This window comes from Ambystoma mexicanum, chromosome 8 (genome assembly GCF_040938575.1).
Source record: "Ambystoma mexicanum isolate Mex_15411 chromosome 8, UKY_AmexF1_1, whole genome shotgun sequence".
NCBI classification, from domain to species: domain Eukaryota; kingdom Metazoa; phylum Chordata; class Amphibia; order Caudata; family Ambystomatidae; genus Ambystoma; species Ambystoma mexicanum.
This window is the reverse complement of record NC_090929.1, coordinates 1,662,088,450-1,662,107,911: the sequence shown is the minus strand read 5'-3', so window position 1 is coordinate 1,662,107,911 and position 19,462 is coordinate 1,662,088,450. Positions and strand designations below refer to the sequence as shown.

Genomic DNA, 19,462 nt, shown 5'->3' with positions numbered 1-19,462 from the left:
TCCATATTGCACCTGTAAGTGCAGTGCAATGGGGATACTTTTGCATCACCCTAGACCTACACTCAAAGGATTTTTGGTTACTTGTCTCATTTTTACTATTGCTATGGTCTCTCATGTTTACCGGGGTTTGCTACCAACTGTGGCTAGTGTCGTATGTCGTGCCACAAGGTCTTTTGCTTGTTCTTTGGCCATTTTGTTCTTTGGCCTTCTTCCAAACTTGCCAGGTCAGGAATTTCCTTTTTTATGGTCATGCATTTCCCGGGAAGCAGTGCTTTTTGCGGACTAGTGCATACCATGTGTTGAAACCCAGGAAGTGGGCTGGGATTCTGTCTCCAATCCACATACCTTTTTTGGTGGCTCATGTATGCATGACTTGCCACACAGTGCTCCCTGATTGGACCACTGCTGGTGCATGGTTGTGGGGTTTATCTTTCTATTAATGTTATTTATATAGCGCCCTAATCCAAAGCGATTTACAGAGCACATATTTACATACAATATCACCCAACCGAAATTGGTACTCATTGGTACTCAACTCGACTAAGACCTCTTCATATAGGAATCCCTTGGGATGCTTAATTATTGAGCAAGATCTTCTAACCCATAGCGGATTTCAAGGACTGGAGCCCCAACTCACAGCGTAGACTTGCCAGCGAACAACTCATTGGCAAATGCAAAATCTGCTTCCAAATGTTTCCCTCAAATCTGCCCCAGTTCACAGTATGTATAAAAGATGAAATTTCAAGACCACGTAGCAATGATGGAATTACCTTTGCTTTATAATACTCAATCAATAGACTTATTGAGACGTTAAAGGAGCTGTGAATCTTCTTCATTTGAGCAATGAGGGGTATAATTAAGACAGCGCCAATTCGAGGGTGCAACGATTTTGACGATCTCAACTTGAACACCAAGGAGGTCAGTTCATTCACCACCGTAATAACCTGTTTTTAAGGGCCCATGAGTCTTTTAAAATAAGAATTTTCGATTTAATGGGATTTACCTGCAATTCATACACGTCTGCATAACGGCCAAAGGCAGCTAACAGGCAGTGCAATCCTAGCGGTGAGTGGTCCAACAGGACTATATTGTCCTCATATGGTAGCCAATATATAGGCTTATTGCCAATTTTAGGACTCAACATTGATTGACCAGCCAACACCATATCCAAGCCTGCCAAATAAATTAAAAGGGCAATGATGCACCCCTGCCTCACTCCTCTTTCCGCCAGGACCTCCCTTGACAGATCTCCGTGAGCATTCAAACAAACTTCAAGGGAGGAACTGTCATGGAGGGCAATAATTGTGGCCACAAGACTTTGCAGGATCCTCCAAGACAGTAGCTTGGCCCAGAGCTGTTCCCTGGTGATTGTATCGAACGCTTTAGATAAATCTAGCCGAGCTCCATACAGTATGTGCCAATTTTGAAGCAGTTGACTGAGGAATTTGTCATTAGTAGGCCGTTAAGTGATGTGGATAAACCTTTTCGGAATCCTGTTTGTACTTTAGACATGTTATATTTGTATCCATTCCTCTAAATGTCTTAAGGACCATTAGAGCAAAAGGTTTCCATCCACTTCAACTAGGGCGATAGGCCAGAGCAGCCCAATTGCCCTTCGTATAGATGGGTAAATGATCGCCGCTTTCCATGTGGGTGGAATTATTGCATGTTTCCAAATGTGTTCAATAAGTACCATTAGAATCCGAGCCCCTAGGTATGTGTTGGATTTTAAAATGGTTAGTGAGACAATTTGGTCCCCGAGCTCTAGAAGAGGATTTTCGTCTGAAATCGCATTGCTTTGGGAATCAACTTGAAAATGGGTTGTATTCATTGAATTCCAACCGTTATGTGAATTTTTGGAACATGAAACATTCAACATTTTTCCCCCCATCTTGTTGGTGGATGAGGTACTTAGAAGCTTGCGACCACTTTATGTAGTTCTGCAAGACTTTCAACTTTATCTTATAATCTTGTGTATGGGCTGGGTACTTTAAGTTTATGATGGCGCTTCTTAGGGATCTCTTCGTAACCCAAGTTTCTTCATCGAAAGCGTGTTTAAATTTCTTATTCCCGCCTGAATTAAGAGGGTTTGGTTGGTTGACCTCCCACAAAAAGGGAGGGATTACAAAAAGTGGCTATTTTGTAGTTGGTTGCCCTCATAGTTCTTATCAGCCTATCATTTAAAACGTTAGTTACTTTTACACTTAATGATCTGATTCTTAGAATGATTTACCATCAGCGTTGAGTGAATGATTTTGTAGCTATACTTCAGACTCATGGGCCTCATTACGAGTCACCCGGTATGGAAATCAGTGGCGGTAAACCCGCCGCCACAGTTTCCATACCGGGTGTTCTCGAGTCCTGCAGGCGGGATGTCATTCTCACCAGGTCTGACCTGGCAGGTTTAACACCGCCCGCCTGCAGGCAGACGTGGAAAAACCGGCACCATCACAAGTTGGTGCCGGTGTTTCCATGGTCCCCGTTCCCATTGAGTTCTATTGGACTCAATGGGGATTTACCGAATTCCCAGGACACCAGGGTCGTAATGCCCCAGTAATTCTGGGGATCATGGAGGCGGAATGGTAATAAGAGTCCGGCGGTAACCCAGCTGGAAAAACCGGCAGGTTACTGCTGGACTCGGAATGAGGCCCATTGTCACAGACAGACTATTATGATCACTCATACCTTTGGCCAAAACCTGGAAAGATGGACACAAAGGGAGCAATTCTTCCGCTAGCAAGAAATACTGCAAAATTGAGGCAATGGACCCTCTCGAACATGTGGCCAAGGGTGGTTTTTTCATCGGTCACTCTTCCATTTACCACCCTCTAATTATAATTATCAAAGAATATTGACCATACATGTCCGGTCCCCTTTCCTTCATACTTGTGGGACATTCCATCCTTTGGGATGGGACCGGAGCACTTTTTTGAAAAAAGCATCCAATTTTTTTTGTCCTTTTTTTGGTTTACGCTAGGCCACAGCACATGGCAGTAACCCTGCCCTCCTGAGCTCCGCCCCACGCATCGTCCTTCAGTCCTTTTCTCCGCGTGGTCAAGGCTGGACACACAAGCATTACCGCAAATGTTTTCTTTTATTCCCTTTGTCCTTTCTCCTGCTCCAGTTCCATGGTAATCTATTCCGTCGCGTTTGGGATTCGGGTCCTGTTCGTCCTGCCAACGCTGTTTCGCGTGGGCGGATACCCATTCTCTGTGTCTGGAGTGTCTAGGCCTGGAACATCGTTGGGACTCGTGTTTTTATTGCGACTCCCTCTCCGTCCGGGCACTCCAGCGTCTTCAGTGGGAGGTGGTGTTTCAACACGTTCCTTAACAGCATTTTCAGCTTTTCATTGAAAAAAACGAAACGCCTGATAAGTTCTTTACTTTTTAGGGTGCCCAGCCAGGGGACAACTTCCTGGGGTTTTCCAGGACCAGGAGGAGCACAAGTAGCTCTTCCACCAGGATTATCCCTGAGGTGTCCCGCGAGGGGCCTAACGGGCGCACCAGAGCTTCCTCCTAGTGTCCAATCAATGGGCGTGTTAAAACCGGATTTTCCACTGAGGTTCTAAGGTGGGGGCTGAAGTTCAGCCCAGTTCTTCTGTGGCTCTGGATTACCGGGGTTAGCCCCGACGTCTCCATTTATGGAGCTTTCCATACTTAGTTGCGTCTCGAGGCCCCTTTGAGGGAGCTCAACGTCCTGGGGTAAAAGTTTTTCTCCTTGGGGCTAAATCCAATACCGACAAAACCGAGGTATCCTCTTTGAGGGTCCGGTCAGTGAGGTACATTCCTCAACCTTCCCATGCTCAGGGTTGTGGTGGTACTGGCTCTGCTGAGGTTATTACGCTGGAGGCGAATTCTGGGGCATTCCCAACACCCTAGATCTTTAAGTACTGGCTTGGCCGAGGATCCTTGTTTCAAGGCTAAAATGTCACAAGACCCTGACTCCCCTGAGGAGATTGTTGCCTCACTTTCTCCTGTGACACAGTTCACCTCTGGCGTCGACAAATTGTTGGCTGAACCTCCAGGGTCCACGGTGGCCATTTTGACTACCTCTTACACCAACTATTACTACAGCTGGTGCTGGGAGCATTTCATTTGGGGCTGAACAGCTTTTTCCACGTCATGTGGACAACAAGGACCCGTTCCGCACTTCTGTCGCTGCTCTGGCATCACTGCCTCATACAGCCTCGCTTCCTCCTGGTTCCGCGCCCCTGATCTGTGGATCCAGCCGGTGGTGGGCCTTCCTGGCAATCATCCACATTGCGTTCATGAGGGTATGCCCCTCACAAGCGGCCTCTACCCACTCCAGCGCCTAGACCTTTGTCTGAGGATGCTTTTTTGGAGAAATTTCAGACGCTCATGCACTCTGATCCCATGAGGGCATTCTTCAAGGGTCTTTTTAGGGAAATGTATAATGGACCTCCGGTACCGCCTCCTGTCCCGGCTGTTCCTAGGCAGGTCCTGGTGGTGCTACCTCTTCCTGCCGGACCTCCACCTCCTCCACCACCTCCTCCTGCCTGCGCTTTCCCCAATAGAAAAAACATTTGCTGCTCCGGATAACACTTTAAAACTTGAGGCGCTATGTGCAGTGGTTCAATCTTCTGTCCCTGCTTCACTGGATGAGGACCGAGTGGACCAGGACCGCGATGAACAGCCCTGCTCTATCCGAGCATTTCATGACTGGGTGCTGGACATGATGGCTTTGCTTGTCATCCTAGTGCCCGAGGCCCCTGCTCCGCAAGAGGGGGTGCTTTCTGGAGCCTTTACTTTATCACCTCAGGAGTGCACCGGCCTTTTCCTCCAAGGATGTTTTAGCTGAGGCCCGTAAGGGCTGGGGAAAAATCCCACACAGGGCAGCATCTCAACAAGAGGATTGACGCTTGATGCAAGCTTCATGCCTTGGAAGATATAGCCTTGTCTGCTTGTCCGCTCCCATCGTCGACTGGTGGCAGCAGCCACCCTCCAGTCCAAGCCAGCCTCCGCATCCTCCACTGCAGCGGCTTAAATCCTCTCCAGAGAGGACCAACCTCTCAACGCCATTGGCAAGAATGTCTTTTCCAATTTGGCGCTCCAACTTCGTCAGGCTAACACAGAGCTCATCCTGCCTGCAGCCAATGTTAAGCTTTGGAGGAGCAAGCCAATTTCCAGGAGCGTATTCCTGCAGATAGGCTGGACAACTTCAAAGCCTGTTGGTCAGATGCCAGTGTGTTGTCATAGGATCTATTGGAGGCCTTATGGTCGGGTGGACATCTACTTCCAAGTGTGGCTCCATGTGACGAAGTTTTCAAAGGAAGTGCAGGACAAAGTGCTGGACCTTCCTTTTATGGTAAAGAGTTGTTCCATTCCTCCACAGATGAGGAACTCACAAAGACTAAGGCGAGTACTCAAACTGCCAAGTCTTTATCGGTCCTGGCGAAAGTTCCAGCTCAGGCCCCTACAGAGGTCAGTGTCCCAAACTCTGTCATTCTCTGGGTTCAGGGGGTTTCATGATCGCTGTGCGTGCCGATCTGAAGCTCCGGTTGGCGGCCCCGCTGTAAGCAACAACGGCAAGGTGACCGGTTTTTCTCTGCCATCCGCCACCTCTTCAGGGACAGGTAGTCTCCCTGCCGACAAATCATCCAAATATTTCTTTGTCGGACGCACGAGACTCCGTTGGGAGGACGAATCTCGTCTCATCTGGAGGCGTGGCAGACCATCACGAAGACCGGTGGTTTTTGTCCAACGCTTGGGCGAGCTTGCCCACCCTTCAACCCTCCCTCCCAGCAGACTGTCACCCTCCCTCAGAGCCGAGGTACAGAAACTTCTAGACCTCAGTGGTGGAGCCTGTTCCCTTTGGGGAGCAAGGGGAGGGCTACTACTCCAGTCTGTTCAGTGCCCAACCCCCGCCAGGCTCGATCTTTCCCAGTTCCATCAATCTCTTCCCCAAGAGGAATTCAAGATTGTCAGCCTGCCAAATAAAGTCCTCTATTCCGAAGGGTCGTTGGGGAGAAATCTCATAAATGTGCGAATTCCCTTCACTTTAGAGACCCCCCAGCAACTTCGCTGGATTTTGAGGACTTGATTTCTTTACCTGGAAAGAGTGAGCCTTTTTTCCCCCACTCTTTCCTGTATTTTGGTGTGTTTTACTCTTGTGTTCTTTGATTATGGAGTTTTAGATAACTCCATAGGATTCTTTTCATGTCACACAGCACCCCCAGTGCAGTGACACAGGGATGTCTTTCTAGACTTTGAAAAGGTTTAAATACCTTCTCTAGGATCAACTACTGTTTCCCAGAGAACTTAAGGTTAGATTGACTTTACTAGTCTTTTTAAATACCTAGACCCAGCACTCACTCCCTATAGAGTGCGTGAGGGGTTACCTAGCATCCCCTGTGTTAGAAACTCATGCAGCAGTCAAATGCTACCTTTTCCTATCGCAATGGCTTGTGGCAGTGGTTTTACAATGCACTACCATGATTTTTCCCGACCGCGAACACCAGTAGCTAAAAATCGCGGGAGCCATGTTTTTCAAGATGGCGCCTAAAGCCCCTTTGTTTAAACTGGTCCCAGTCTTCATTTTTCACCATTTCGTTTTGGAAAGGTCCTAGTTTGTCTCTGCCTGCCAAACCAGGTTTGGTCCCTTTGTTCGTATGCCTTTGGCGGGCTTCAGGACTGAAGACCACCTCTGGCACCGGAGTGTCTGAGGTGGGCAGGAAGTGAGGGAGGAGCCTGAAACTCCCTGTGTTTAGTCTCCTAGGAGACCCAAATTCACTCTGCCGTGATTGGCTGACTGTCCGGCAGGGATAGCCTCCCTGCTGGGTGAGTGACAGCTAGGCTGGAATGAAAGGGAGAAAACGGTTTAAAGGCGAGTCTCTTGGCTTGGAAGGCAGTCGACCACTGGAACGAAAGAACCAAAGACGAGCTGGAAGAGGATGGTTCGTGCACTCCTGGACTGAGGGTTTGCCCGGTGAAGCTCTGCTGCAGTTCCAAATTTCCAAGTTCATCTCGACAGAGAAGCCCCTTCAAGGACGACTTCTTCCTTTGAGTTGGTGGGACCAATCCACTCATAAGCAACCTGGATACCATTATCGGAACTGGTTAGGATTAACCAGGGGGAAGGACACCAGCTTGTGTGCTTGACTACAGCTACTCGAAACGAAGATCTTCCATTCTGCCAGCTTGTTTGACCTGTCCCCATGCAGTGCAGGAGTCCCCTGACAGCATCCCTCTTGTCCCCACGACTGAGGCTCACAAACAGTGGGATCTGCAGGAACTGCCAGGAACCCGCGTCTTTAGCGTAACTTTTCTTCATATTAAGGTATATTGCCAACCCGATTGAGAGAACTTGCCTCTTGCGGTGAAAGTTTGTGAAACTTTCCCAACTTGCAGGCCTAATCAGCTTGTGACCCAACATATTCTTTTTCATACAAACTGCTTCTGAGAACTTTGGCAAAGACTTTAGCGTTTACTACAAGAACTGCTTTCCTATCCAAGATACTAGCCTGTTGACTTTGGCCTATTGAACTGAATCGAGTCCTCTAGTGAACTAAAACTATTTGAACTGCCTAAGAAGAAAGTATTTGATCTATTTTATTTACTGTTGTCTTTGTACTCCTATTTAAAGTGACTGAAATGCCATTTTGCTCCTATGTCAGGGGAGCCTAATTTACTCAAATTTATTGGTTTGGTATTGAAGTGTGTGTATATGAAGTTACCTCCTTCTAGTGAATGTTTTCTAAATGACTAAGTGTTATACCAAGAAACCTTGAGTGTACATGTCTACTTGAATCAATGTGATTGTAAGACCTCTGTGTAACATAGTTAACTGCTCACATTCCCTCTAGATAAGCCTGGCTGCTCGGCTCGCTACCAAAAACTGTGTAGTACAGACTTGTTAAAAGGTTGCTTTACAACTGTAGTCCTAATTGTATGTGGTGGTCCCAGAGGGTGCTGCATGCAATTCTGCCTAACAAGCGCGATTGGCTCAGTGTGGTAGACCTCCAGGATGCATACGTTCACTTTCTGATTTGGAGCCCGCATCGGAAATATCTTTGTTTGTCCATGGGAACGGAACACTTGGAGTACTCCCTTTTTGGTTTCAGCTCGGCACTGCATGTCTTTATGCTGATGTTGGTTATTGCAGCATTCCTCTGACTGCAAGGGGTTCATTTATATCCATGATATGGCATTTATAACGCGACTATACACAAGTGTCAAGGCAAGGGAGTGGGAACAAGAGGTGAGACCACGATCATACTAGGCCAGGTGTCATTCAGATTGCGCAAGTGCATGGGATGGGGGAATCACGGGTTCCAGGGGGCAAGGGACCGTGCAGTACATGAGAATAGAATAATAAGTAAATAACGGCCAGCAGAAGGCAAGTGCAGACATCCAGTGTCAAGTGCTGGTAGTGGGACTGAAGGGATACAGAAACAGTCCCCAAGTGCGGAGGATGCCAGGCTGTGTGTGTGTGTGTGTGTGTGACACTAGCGAGGGAGGGTACTGGGCCCGGAATCAGAGGGTGGCCAGGTAACCAGTGTAGATTCAGTTTCAGCTAGGAGGTCAGCAGGATTGGAGGAGAAAAGGCAGAAGCAAAGAAAGGTTCTGAGGTGCTTCCGGAACTGGAGATGGTTCTCAAGTTTCAGGGAGGCTGTTGCAGAGGGAAGCCCCAGCCGAAGAAAGATCTACCAGCAGCTTGTTGCTTGGAGAAGCGACTGACCCTGTGGGAGTTGGAGGCGGATGAGCGAAGTTTCCTAGATAATGTGAGGACAACTGAATCCTCCAATGAAGTCTAGCTGAGCCTTTCCCAGCAGTAACCCTATTATACAAGCTACAACCTATGAGGGGCAAGCAATATCAAAGTTGATGGCGTTAGAAGAGTGCTTTTAGGTAGCCAGGACAGCACAAGTCCTTTGGACAAAGTATATAGTTCTGATGAACTTCTTGGATAAAATGTCTTGCACAAAGTCAGATTTTTCTGAAATCACTAGTAGAAACGCAAGCTGTTAAGCCTGTGCAAAGGGGAGTTGAAATCAACTCGAAGTAAGCAGGTGCAAGTCTCAAGTGAGACAGCACGACTTAAGGCAAGAAGGGAAGTACCACCAAGCACGTGAAAAAAAACCTTTGGTTAGAAGGGGTCCAGCTGGATTCAGTCTTGCTACAGCCAAGCGGACCCTGGTGCCTGAGCCTGTCGTGGGCACAAGAGGGCAGATGTTTGGAGGGTTCCTGCGGAAGTATTCTGGGAGGTCGGCAGCTACAGGATTTCTTACTTTCATCAGCACTTTGCGGTTTCAGCGCTTCACAAACAGCTCTGATGCAGAACAGTGGACCAAGTTTTGGCTTTCCTTGCTCCCTAGGTTCTGCACTATGGTGACGGGGACTCTGGATCAGGATTGCCTGCTTCTGGAGTGTCCTTAGAAGGTCCCTGGAGCTTTTGGCCAGATTCTTCCATGGCAGATACACTTGGTTATGGACACTTGACCCCTGGGATTGGGCTTCTGCAGAAACCGAGGCAAAGCAAGTCGAATTACGCCAAAGTGGAGTTTGTCTCGGTTAGTTGGTCCCACTAACCCAGGGGGGGGGGGGGGAAGTCGTTTAGCCGGAGCTTCTCTGTCTAAGTGAAAAAGGAAGTCGGCACAGCAGCAGCGCTTCACTGGGCAATTAAAGGTCCAGGAAGTTGCAGCGTGCTTCTCTTCTGTTTCTTCAGTTGTTTCTTCCAGTGGTAGATTGTGCCAGTAGTCCCAAGAACCTCGCCTTTTAAGAAAGTGTTTTCATTCATGCTGTCCTTTCAGGACAGCCAGCTGGCCAATCGGGACTAGTTTTGTTCAGTCATTCCTAGAGACAAAGGACCGTGGAGTTTTGGGACCCTAACTCGCATCCTGTCCTTCCAGACACACTGGAGCCAGGGGCCGGCTTCAGTGCTGAAGCCAGCCAAAGGCAAGACGGTGTGCTCAAACCTGTCAACGCACAGAGTAAAAGCCAAGAAAGGCCTAACAACCAGAAAATGTAAAAAAAAAAACTGGGGCCATTGTTACAAAATGGTCACCCATGGGTGGTTTCAGCCTGCAATAGAAAAGCACACTGGTAGGAAAAAGTAAACCACTGCCACCAGCCATTTAAACTAGTGAGGGTAACAAAGGATTTCAGAAGTGGGTTAAGACTTCCTCAGCGGCCGACCACTTTCAGACGGGATTTCAGACGATAATCAACATCTTTATCTTAAATATCATTAAAGCAAGGGTGAAATCCGGCTCTCCTAAAGTCCATCTGGCTCTGGTGGACCTGTCAAAGGCCTTTGATACTGTGGATCGTGAGAAACTGTGGGCCAACTGAGTGCCTGGAATTGTCCGGCGCAAATTTTGGATCCAATCATGGCTTTACATACTCAAACATCAATGCGGTTCCGATTAAGTCAGCAGGGTCAATTATCACACAAAATCCCTACAAATCGTGGGGTTAAGCAAGGCTGCCCTCTAGCACCGGCCTTATTCATCGCCTTTATAGGAGATTTTCAGTATACTGAGGGAAAAATTCGCTCATTTCCACCAAAAGTGGGATTGTCACAAGTGTCCAGACTACGGTATGCGGATGACCTAATTTTGATGGACCAGACAAAAATTGATCTCCAGCGGCAACTATCAAACCTTTATGCCTACATGAGTAAAAATAATTTAGAAATTAATGTTCAGAAAACCCAAATCTTGATTTTTACCAAATCGTCAACTAACCGAAAAACATCGGCTTGGTTTTTGGAAAACAGAAAATTGGAAGTGGTCAATGAATATAAATATCTTGGGGTATGGATAGACAATTCCCTGAAAGAAAATACCACTACGGAAGCTCTGTGGGACAAAGCCAGAAACCTGACAGCTCAATTAAAAGCTGTAGACAGAAAGTTTGGCAAATGTTCATGGACACCGGCTTTGAATTTCTACAAGGCAAACATAGTGCTGGCTTTAAAGTACGGAATGTGTGCAAACCTAAGCCTTCCAGAAGAATTATGGCAAAGACTGGAAGGCTTTATATGGAAGTCGGTATTGGCTCTCCCAAAATCAGCACCGATGGCGGCGATTCGTAGAGACCTCGGCCTTACATCCCTTGCTGCATCAGTGGAGCATGGTGCTCTTCAACTTTTCAGAAAAATTGTATGCCCAAATGCCCTCCCAATTTTTCGAGTGGTAGCAGACGAAATTCAAAGAGGTGGGTTTAAGCCTCTAACTGCCTGGGTCAGGAAACGGAAAGACAAATTGGAAGAGATAACCTGCACGGAAGAACTCCTGATTGCTAACCCAAGCAGAGTAAAAGAAACATTATTGCAGCAAGATTGGATCTGGACAAACGAAAAAATGTTGTCATGTAAACTGTTGAAAGACCTTCCACCTGGCCACAATAAACCAAAAATTCCACTGAAATACTGTGAAAAATTTCCGGAAAAAGCTTTAAGAAAAACGTTCATGCGAGCTCGGCTAAACACTCTTCATACAAGGGAAATTTTATATATTAGATCAAAATCCCTTACAGCCTCATGCCGACTATGAAAATCCTGACCAATTGGAAACTGTCAGACACCTTCTGACGTCTTGTCCAGCGATGTGTTTAGAAAGAGTGACGTACTTGACACCGCTATTATCCCATCCATCGACATTAACTGAAGAGGTGGGCTGGTCTCGGCTCATTTCTGGCGATTCCGCCAGATGGTCGAGGGCTGCCGCAAAACTACTGGACATTGCTTTAAAAAAGGCAAACCTGGAAAACTACTTGACAGGCTAAACAAGTTCAGTCCAGTCGGATGATGACAGGGCAAAACCCACCCATGGTATGACTTGTGACTTTTGAAAGAGAGAAACGGAGAATGGTGTGTCAAGTCGTCTACTTAAAAACTGTTCATGGAAAGAATTTTAAAAGACTGCTTTTGTAAAAATCTTTTTGATTAAATGCAAATAAAAAAAAACAAAGGATGTTACATGAGAAAGTAGGATTAGGGGCTACTAAGTAACCCCTCCAGCATTCCACATAAGATGTTGTGTGCTGGCCCTATGAAGAGAAAAGGGAAGTAAAGACAATTTCACTTTACTCTTCTTGGGAACCGTTGAGAAAAGGTATTTAAACCTTAAGAGAAATCCAAAGGACTTCTCGGTGACACTGCACTGAAGTCGTGGTGGCACTAGACAAAAAGCAGATGTCAGACTCCAAAAACAGTGAAAACGCATACAAATCAGGGAAAAATGCATGCGTGAAAAAGGTCCCACTCACTCAGTTAAAATTAAAAATCCTAAGTCCAGCAAAAGATCTGGGTGTCTCTAAGGGGTCTCTAAGGTGGGAGGTATTTAGCACTGAAATGAAAAATACCCCTAGCAACGTGGATGGGCAAAATCTTAACCCATTGGTTTTAGGCAGTGAGGAGGTTGTTGGCGCTTGGAATACCTTTGAAATCTCTGAAATTGGGCAAGGCGTCTGGCCCTCACAGGTCTCCTGTTGATTATTATGCAAGCGATCCCACGATATGGATACCATATTTGACAACATAATTTAATGGGCCAATGTGGTTCCTGTACCTTGGAAGAGTGCTGAATTGGTCCAATCTATAAAAAAGGCCCCAGACAGCCATCAAATTACAGACCTATCTCCCTCTTAGTTGCTGGGTGGGGAAAATATTTGCCAGAGCCTTTCGGTTTCACTTGGGAGGACTGGGTTAACTTTCACTGAATCATTGACCATGGGCAGGCAGTGTTTTGTGAGTGTTTGAGCATGGTGGACCAATTCATTAGATCACGGTTTGCGATTGATAAATATGCGGTTCTTAGAAAGGTCTGCATTTATGGTGTCTATGTGGACCTGAGAACTGCTTTTGACACCGTGCCCAGCGATCTTCTCTGGGCGGCGCTTAAGGGGCTTGGCATCCCGACAGCCCTTCTGTCAGCCATTCAGAGTTTGTAAACTGGCGACACAGCAGTAGGAATGGGGAACGGATGGGAGGTTTTCAAGTTGCATAAACCTCAAGAAAGGCATTTGTCAGGGGTGCGTCTTGGCCCCAAAATTGTTTTGTATGAGAATAGTTATTAGTTGTCCTCTTAAACTGATGCGCCAGCACTGGCGGAGAAAGGTTACCAGTCCTTTTGTTTGCCGATAACGCTGTTTTATTATCTTTAACGCCCACTGGCTCCCGCAAGCAATTGCCTTCTGTAAGGCAAATGGATTAACACTTAATGTATCAAACAAAATCGATGGTGTTTAACACCATCGATGGAAGGAAACCTAAGGCTCTGTCAGTGGATGAGGGAGTAATAGAACAAATGCCTTATTATGACTACTTTGGGCTGAGATTGATGGCAACATGTAGTTGGTGCATGCAGCGGGAGAAAGCGAGGGTCGCTTTGGGTAGATATGGTGGCGTCTTTGCCCGGTTCACAGCTTAACATGGAAATGGGGCAGCACATGTTTTGTTCGAAGCATACAAGGGCCCCGGGCAGGCTGCCATCTACGCGGCAGAGCTCTGGGGACAGGAGGACATTTGCCCATTGGCGACAGCCGAAAATAAATATATGAAGTGCTTGGTCTGCCTGATGGTACACCCCTTTACTGGTGCGGATGGAAACTACCATGCACGGTATTGATTTTGTCTACTCGGCATGCTGTTCCTCTTGGCCAGATTGTGGTCTAGTGAGCTACTAGTTAAATTTAGAGCTGCCCTGGCAGATGTCCTGGCACAGCCTGGGGGAATCTTCTTTGTAATGGGCTTAACATGTGAAGAGATGGATGGTGGCCTTGGGTTTATGGGTTTTTCGGAGTGACCCAAGATCTGTTAACCCGCAGGATAGCATAAAAAGTGCTGCATCAGCTATGTTGCAGCAAAACAGCCTGAATTTGTCTGCCACTTCTGAGTCTTTGTCAAGATATGTTGGTATTAAAACTCATAAAGACTTTCTGGACTATGTAAATCTGAAATTTGAGAGATCCTTGTACGTTAAATTTCATTTTGGCATCTTGCCCACAGCAGCACTGAAACACAGATGGCATAATGAAGAGTCTACGCCCTGCTGCTGTGTAGTCATCTGAATGAAGACTTGACTCGCCCCATGTTGTGCCTGGCTACTTTTCCAATAAGTTTTTTTAAAGCCATTGATCATATTGAGGGGCTATAGGTCTACACAGGCCGATATGGAAATGTGTTTAGACACAGCGGATACTCTGGCTGTGTTTGCTACTAGTCAATACCTAAAATGGGCATTGGCGAATAAGAACAATGAAACATCAGAAGATTACTACTGTTGCCATTTTGTACATTTATGATTAATGCAAGTTTCGATATGAAATGCAATTGTAGCTTGTGCAATAGAAAGATGACCCAGCCATGTGTTTATGTGGCTGTATTATTTTGCTGCTAAAGGCCATATTGTATGTAGTAATGCCCTGATTGATATCGTATGTATGCTTTCATGACGATTCAGTCGAAATAAAGCTTTGTTAAATGAAATTAAATGTATGGGAAGCACTTTAATGTTGGAAGGGCTGCCAACAGCCCTGGAATGTTCAAAGGCAGTATTAATAGATGAGCTTATAGGGGCTGAACAGAGATCAAAAGTGCCCCCTGCAGGGCAGCTGCAGAGGCCTGACAGTTATTCAGGTAGGTAAACGCTATTGGTAAGCTTTTACACTAATTCAATTAAGAATACTAAAACGGTACCAACACAATTACTTTAATAGTGGGGCTCTATTCAAAGCAACTAACTTGTATACTTTCTAAAGGAGCAACCAGCAACTTAAAGTTAAGTAATCACTTTTGTAACACTTAGTAACTTATTCAAGTTCAGAGATAGTTGCAACACAAACTCATTTACAAGTACGTTCGTTTACATTTGTTATAGTTTTCAAGAAAGAAGCCTTATCTTTTAGCATTAGTTTTCTAAGAGGCAGCAGAGGGACCCTCGTTATCTAGGAGCCAGCTTATAGGCAGGTCAAGATGGAGTTCACATGCAGGAAAGTCGGTTCCAGTGGATATCTCCTTGAACAAGTATTATCTTTAGAGTTTGCTAAGTGTTCAGTGACTTCACAGAAGGCTCCCTATATGCGCTTCCAGCATTAGGCCTGGGCAAATGGTATGGGCAAATTACCAACCACAGGAATCACCCACTCGGCCTCACAGGATTCACACAAGGTTGAAGGTAAGTATTACCCAAGCCAACACAGTACCGTAGGAGGAGAAATAGCTTCTGTGTAGATGCCTTCAGGATACAGCAGCACACTACCCGGTCCCTTGCATCTTGGTCTGGGCACTGAAGAAATTGACTCTGGATGGGAACTTGCAGCAGCAGTTACCAGAGGAGGCTTCCAGCAAAGGATTTTTCCTAGTTTCTTGCGGCTCCGTGGATTTGGTGCTTTTTTTAAATTAAAACAGGTACCAGATGAAGGACTAATATTGCCAGTCTGATTCTCTTCTCACTCTCTGTGCTGCACTCTGGCAAGGGAACTTCAGGGATTTGAATTGTCTCTGGAGGTCCAGTAGGAATCCACCAAAGTTTCAGCAGGATTCGGACATCAGATTACCATGTATTGCACTCAGGCTCGAAGTCCCCTAGTATTGGCAGTTTGCAGCCCAGGAAGGTCGCAGCACATGGAGGGCTCGTGCAGGTCTTCATGAGACTAGTTGATCTCACCAGCTTTGGGTAGGAGTCGCACAGCAGGCTCTCCGGGTCCTGAAAATCGCTACAGGCGTCTTTCTTCGTCTTTGGATTCGGCTCCATTGGTCGACTCGGCAGCTTCCAGAATCTGAGTCTTTATCAGGAACGGCAGCACAACTTCTGCAAACCATCCCTGCAGTTTACAGAAAGGGCGTTCTGTCCAATCAGGACAGCCAGACCCCCAGTGGGCACTGGTTCCTTTCGGGCAAGGTGAAAGACAAAGGGCTGCATAATTTTGGAATCACTTGCTTCCTGCCTTCTCAGATGGAATTGTACGATTGGGGTAAAAAAGGTCCGACCGTACCAAGTCAGATAATGTTAACGCCAAAGGTTGGAACCTTTTGGTGGTAGCATTGTAGGTAAGTATAAAAAGACTGTGGGGTCGCCCCCCCGCAAAACCCGTTCCCTTTAATAGTATAGTGAGCAGGGGAAACCCCTACAGCTCCCGAAAGAAACAAAATTAAAATATTTAACGACCCTGCGGCGCCGGTTCCCGATCGCAGAAGTGAAAGGGAACAGGCGTAGCAGGGACACAGCCTGAAGAAAAGGTGAGTAGGGTTTGTTTATGTTGGGCGTGGGGGTGCGTTGAGGGTGTGGGGTGTGGGCATGTAGGGGTTTTGAACGTGTTTGCATGGGAAATGTACAAACCTTTTGTGGTTCGTACATTTCACATGCAAACTTTTCAGCCGCAGGAAAATCGGCTGCGGCCAGATCACGTAGATCCTCTCAGACACTCTGGAGCCTCTGTGTAGAATACAAACGATTCCCACCGAAGACACAACTTCAACCAAGATCCTTCCCACCTAGAATGGCAGAAGACCTAGGAAACAAGCAAACTAATCATGGCGAAAAAGGAGCCCACCATTCTAGCCAAATGGTGACCCTTCTGTGCATTACCAAAACCCAATTTGACAGCCTGCAAGGAGTAATGACGAAGTCATGAAAGTAGTTTCACTGCCACCAGCCATTCAAGTAAACTTGCAAGTTTAACCAAAATGCTACCAGGTAAGTAAATTGTATCTCCCCCCCCCCCCCCCCCCCCCCCCAGCACTCCACATGAGGGGTCTGCTGGCTCAATATATAAAATGTAAAGGATATGGAAAACCCACTTTACTACTTGGTAACAGTAGTTCACCCAATAAATAAGATAATTAAAAGTAAGCCACTGCATTGAAATGTGTGTGCTGCCATGGTATTTTAAAGTCTGTCTTAAGTTATTGGAAACTAACTCAAATCACACGCTATGGAGTGACATAAAAAGGTCACTCATAAAGAGTAAGACTAGGTGAGGGGGGTGGCGGGGTGGCAATGATTCCCACTCGCCTAAGGGGGAAAAAAAAATCAGTCCAGCAAAAAGTCCTGGGGTTGACACAGCTCAGGAACATTTCACTGAAATGAAAATGTTAACTAACAGTAACAATACTTAACGGTGCCCTTACCTCCACTTTTTAAAAGTTTGAAGAACTTTAATTTGTTTTCAAACTTTTGACTTTGGTGACACTGTTCCCAAAAAGCCCTTCAATATAGAATAGCATTTTACTCGCCATTAAACTCCTTGGACATTCTTCTGGACCAATCTTCGCATCCACAGGAACCTTTCCCTTACTTTTTCCCAACCCCTAAAAGCTACCTAGGGTTGGACTTTTCACGTTAGTGTTCCTAGCCCTGTGGACTTTTAATGCAATTGTCGAATACCCATCTTTCAGGTATTCATGAGTGAATTGTATGGCTTGAATTAACTTATTGTGACTGTTTTCTATATTGGTATTGTGCGATAACATTACCTGCTCAATTCATTTTCCAAATATTTTTTTGGCCTCTAATGTTTAGTTATTGCAACATGGTTTCAAACAAACCTTTTGCACAAGATATAATACATATATAGTATTTGTATACTTGCTGTCTAAGTTTAATCCTTGATTGCTTCAGTGTGGACTCATTGTGGACTCCTCACCCACTCACCTCTTCTGAGAATTAGCTTTAACCACTCTCCATGTTACCTTGATTGGTTTGGCCAATCTCCCAGACGGTTCCCCTGTTGACTGTAACCAGGGTGGCCTCCTAAACTCTGTCCAGCAGGCCAGAGTTGAGACATCCATCTTAATGTAGAACCCAAGGTAGGTTTGCGCTAATGGTCAGCTGCGGTGTGAAACCCTTAAGATTCAATGCACAGAGCCAGGTCTGAATGCTTGGTGTTGGTCAACAGTTGGAATTTGATCTTGGAAGGGTTGAGCTTCAGGTAAGCACTGGAAGGGGGTGGATCAATGTGAGGCAGGCATTGAGTCTGTGGATGTCTAATAGAGCATAACCTGAGGTAAAAATGTAATCTGTGTATCTGTGGCATCTGTACAGGGCCAGGAGGGTGCTAAACGGTACATGTATATATTAAAGGTCAGTGGGCAGAGGGGCTAGATCCTTGCAGGACTCCATAGGTGATGGGTACAGTTAGTGATCTGGAGGAATTAATTTGGACAAATTGGTGGTGCTTAGCAAGGTAGTATTTGAACCAGCAGAGGACAGTCTTGCTTATCTCTGTGTGGCGATGTAGGTTGGTGAGTCTGCCTGGTGGTCTGTCGAATACTGATGAGCAAAAACGGGTGGCAACCATTTATTAGCAGTACAATAGATGGGTGTTCTTTATTTGGAAGGCCTTGAAATGATAAAGGTAATATGCAACTTTGCTGAGTTGCTTTTTCATACCTACTGTTATGAAAGCTTTCTCTTTGTAGCAACTTTCCTTCCATTTCTATATACCCCAAACGTGTTGCTTTTGTTTTTTAACTTGTCCTGATTTTTTCCAGTGAATTGAAGCCTTCTTGGGGAAACTGACCCGTCCTTAAGGATTTCAGTACTGGGCAACTGTTTTCCTTAGTCTTTTGACTTTGTTACTACTTTTGGGTAACTTTTTATCATTGCACAATGCAGCTAACATACATTTCCTTCCAGTATTGTGGGGTGATGGTATTGTGGTTGTATTCCACTGGCTATTGGAACTTTATATCTGTCAATAGATTGTCCGATATTACCTGCTTAGTCGTGTTTATAGTATTTACTTGGCCATAACTAGTGTTTTTAATATCTACTTGTCTAACTGTAATCCTTGTTCACTTACAATGTGGTCTCATTGTGGACCCTTTATCAGGGTCACCCCTTCCTGAGATCTAGCCTTGACCACTTTCCATGCTACCTTGATTGGTTTGGCTACAGCTCCCTGAGTTGTCTGTTCACTAACTAGGTTGGCCTCCTATACATCTGTCCACCAGGCCAGAGTATAGAAATCCAGTCTTAACACCTACCCATTAAAATGGGTGAAATAATATGGTGCTTTGACCCTTCATGCAGGTGGCCAGTTGAAGACCAGTGTTAATGGGCATTACTAATTTTTGTTTTTTACTTCTATTGCAGGATGCTGAGAATGCCATTGTACACATGGGTGGGCAATGGCTTGGAGGGCGCCAAATCAGAACTAACTGGGCAACACGTAAACCCCCTGCTCCAAAAAGTACACAAGAAAGTAAGAATTCTGCACTTAAGAATTTTGTGGAAGTCTCTTCCCTAACCTTTAGTTTGCTATGCAGCAATTGTAGTGGATTACCTTTTGCATTTTGTGTTCAAAATGATTGACTCAAGTCTTAACATGCATTCTAATGGAGTCACCCATTGTGCTGGTGTTTTACGGTTGTAATTCTCTACACTTGCTTAACTGTGAATACCAGATGGTAGCAGATTCTTTTTTGGCAGCTTCCCCCTTCATTGATTTCTATGTGATTTACCCCCATGTCTTTTTGCTTGCTTTTATAACCTTGT

The 19,462-nt window shown here is 45.8% G+C and overlaps 1 protein-coding gene across 6 annotated transcripts in view; it reads left to right on the top strand.

Moving 5' to 3' along the window:
* Nucleotides 1-19,462, top strand: part of TIAL1 (TIA1 cytotoxic granule associated RNA binding protein like 1) — a 461,563-nt gene that overhangs the window by 331,839 nt on the left and 110,262 nt on the right. For all 6 annotated transcript variants that reach the window (XM_069611938.1, XM_069611936.1, XM_069611935.1 and 3 more), the window contains one exon: nucleotides 19,061-19,169. In XM_069611938.1, coding sequence (XP_069468039.1) covers nucleotides 19,061-19,169 — 109 coding nt within the window. The remainder of the gene's footprint in view (nucleotides 1-19,060; nucleotides 19,170-19,462) is intronic.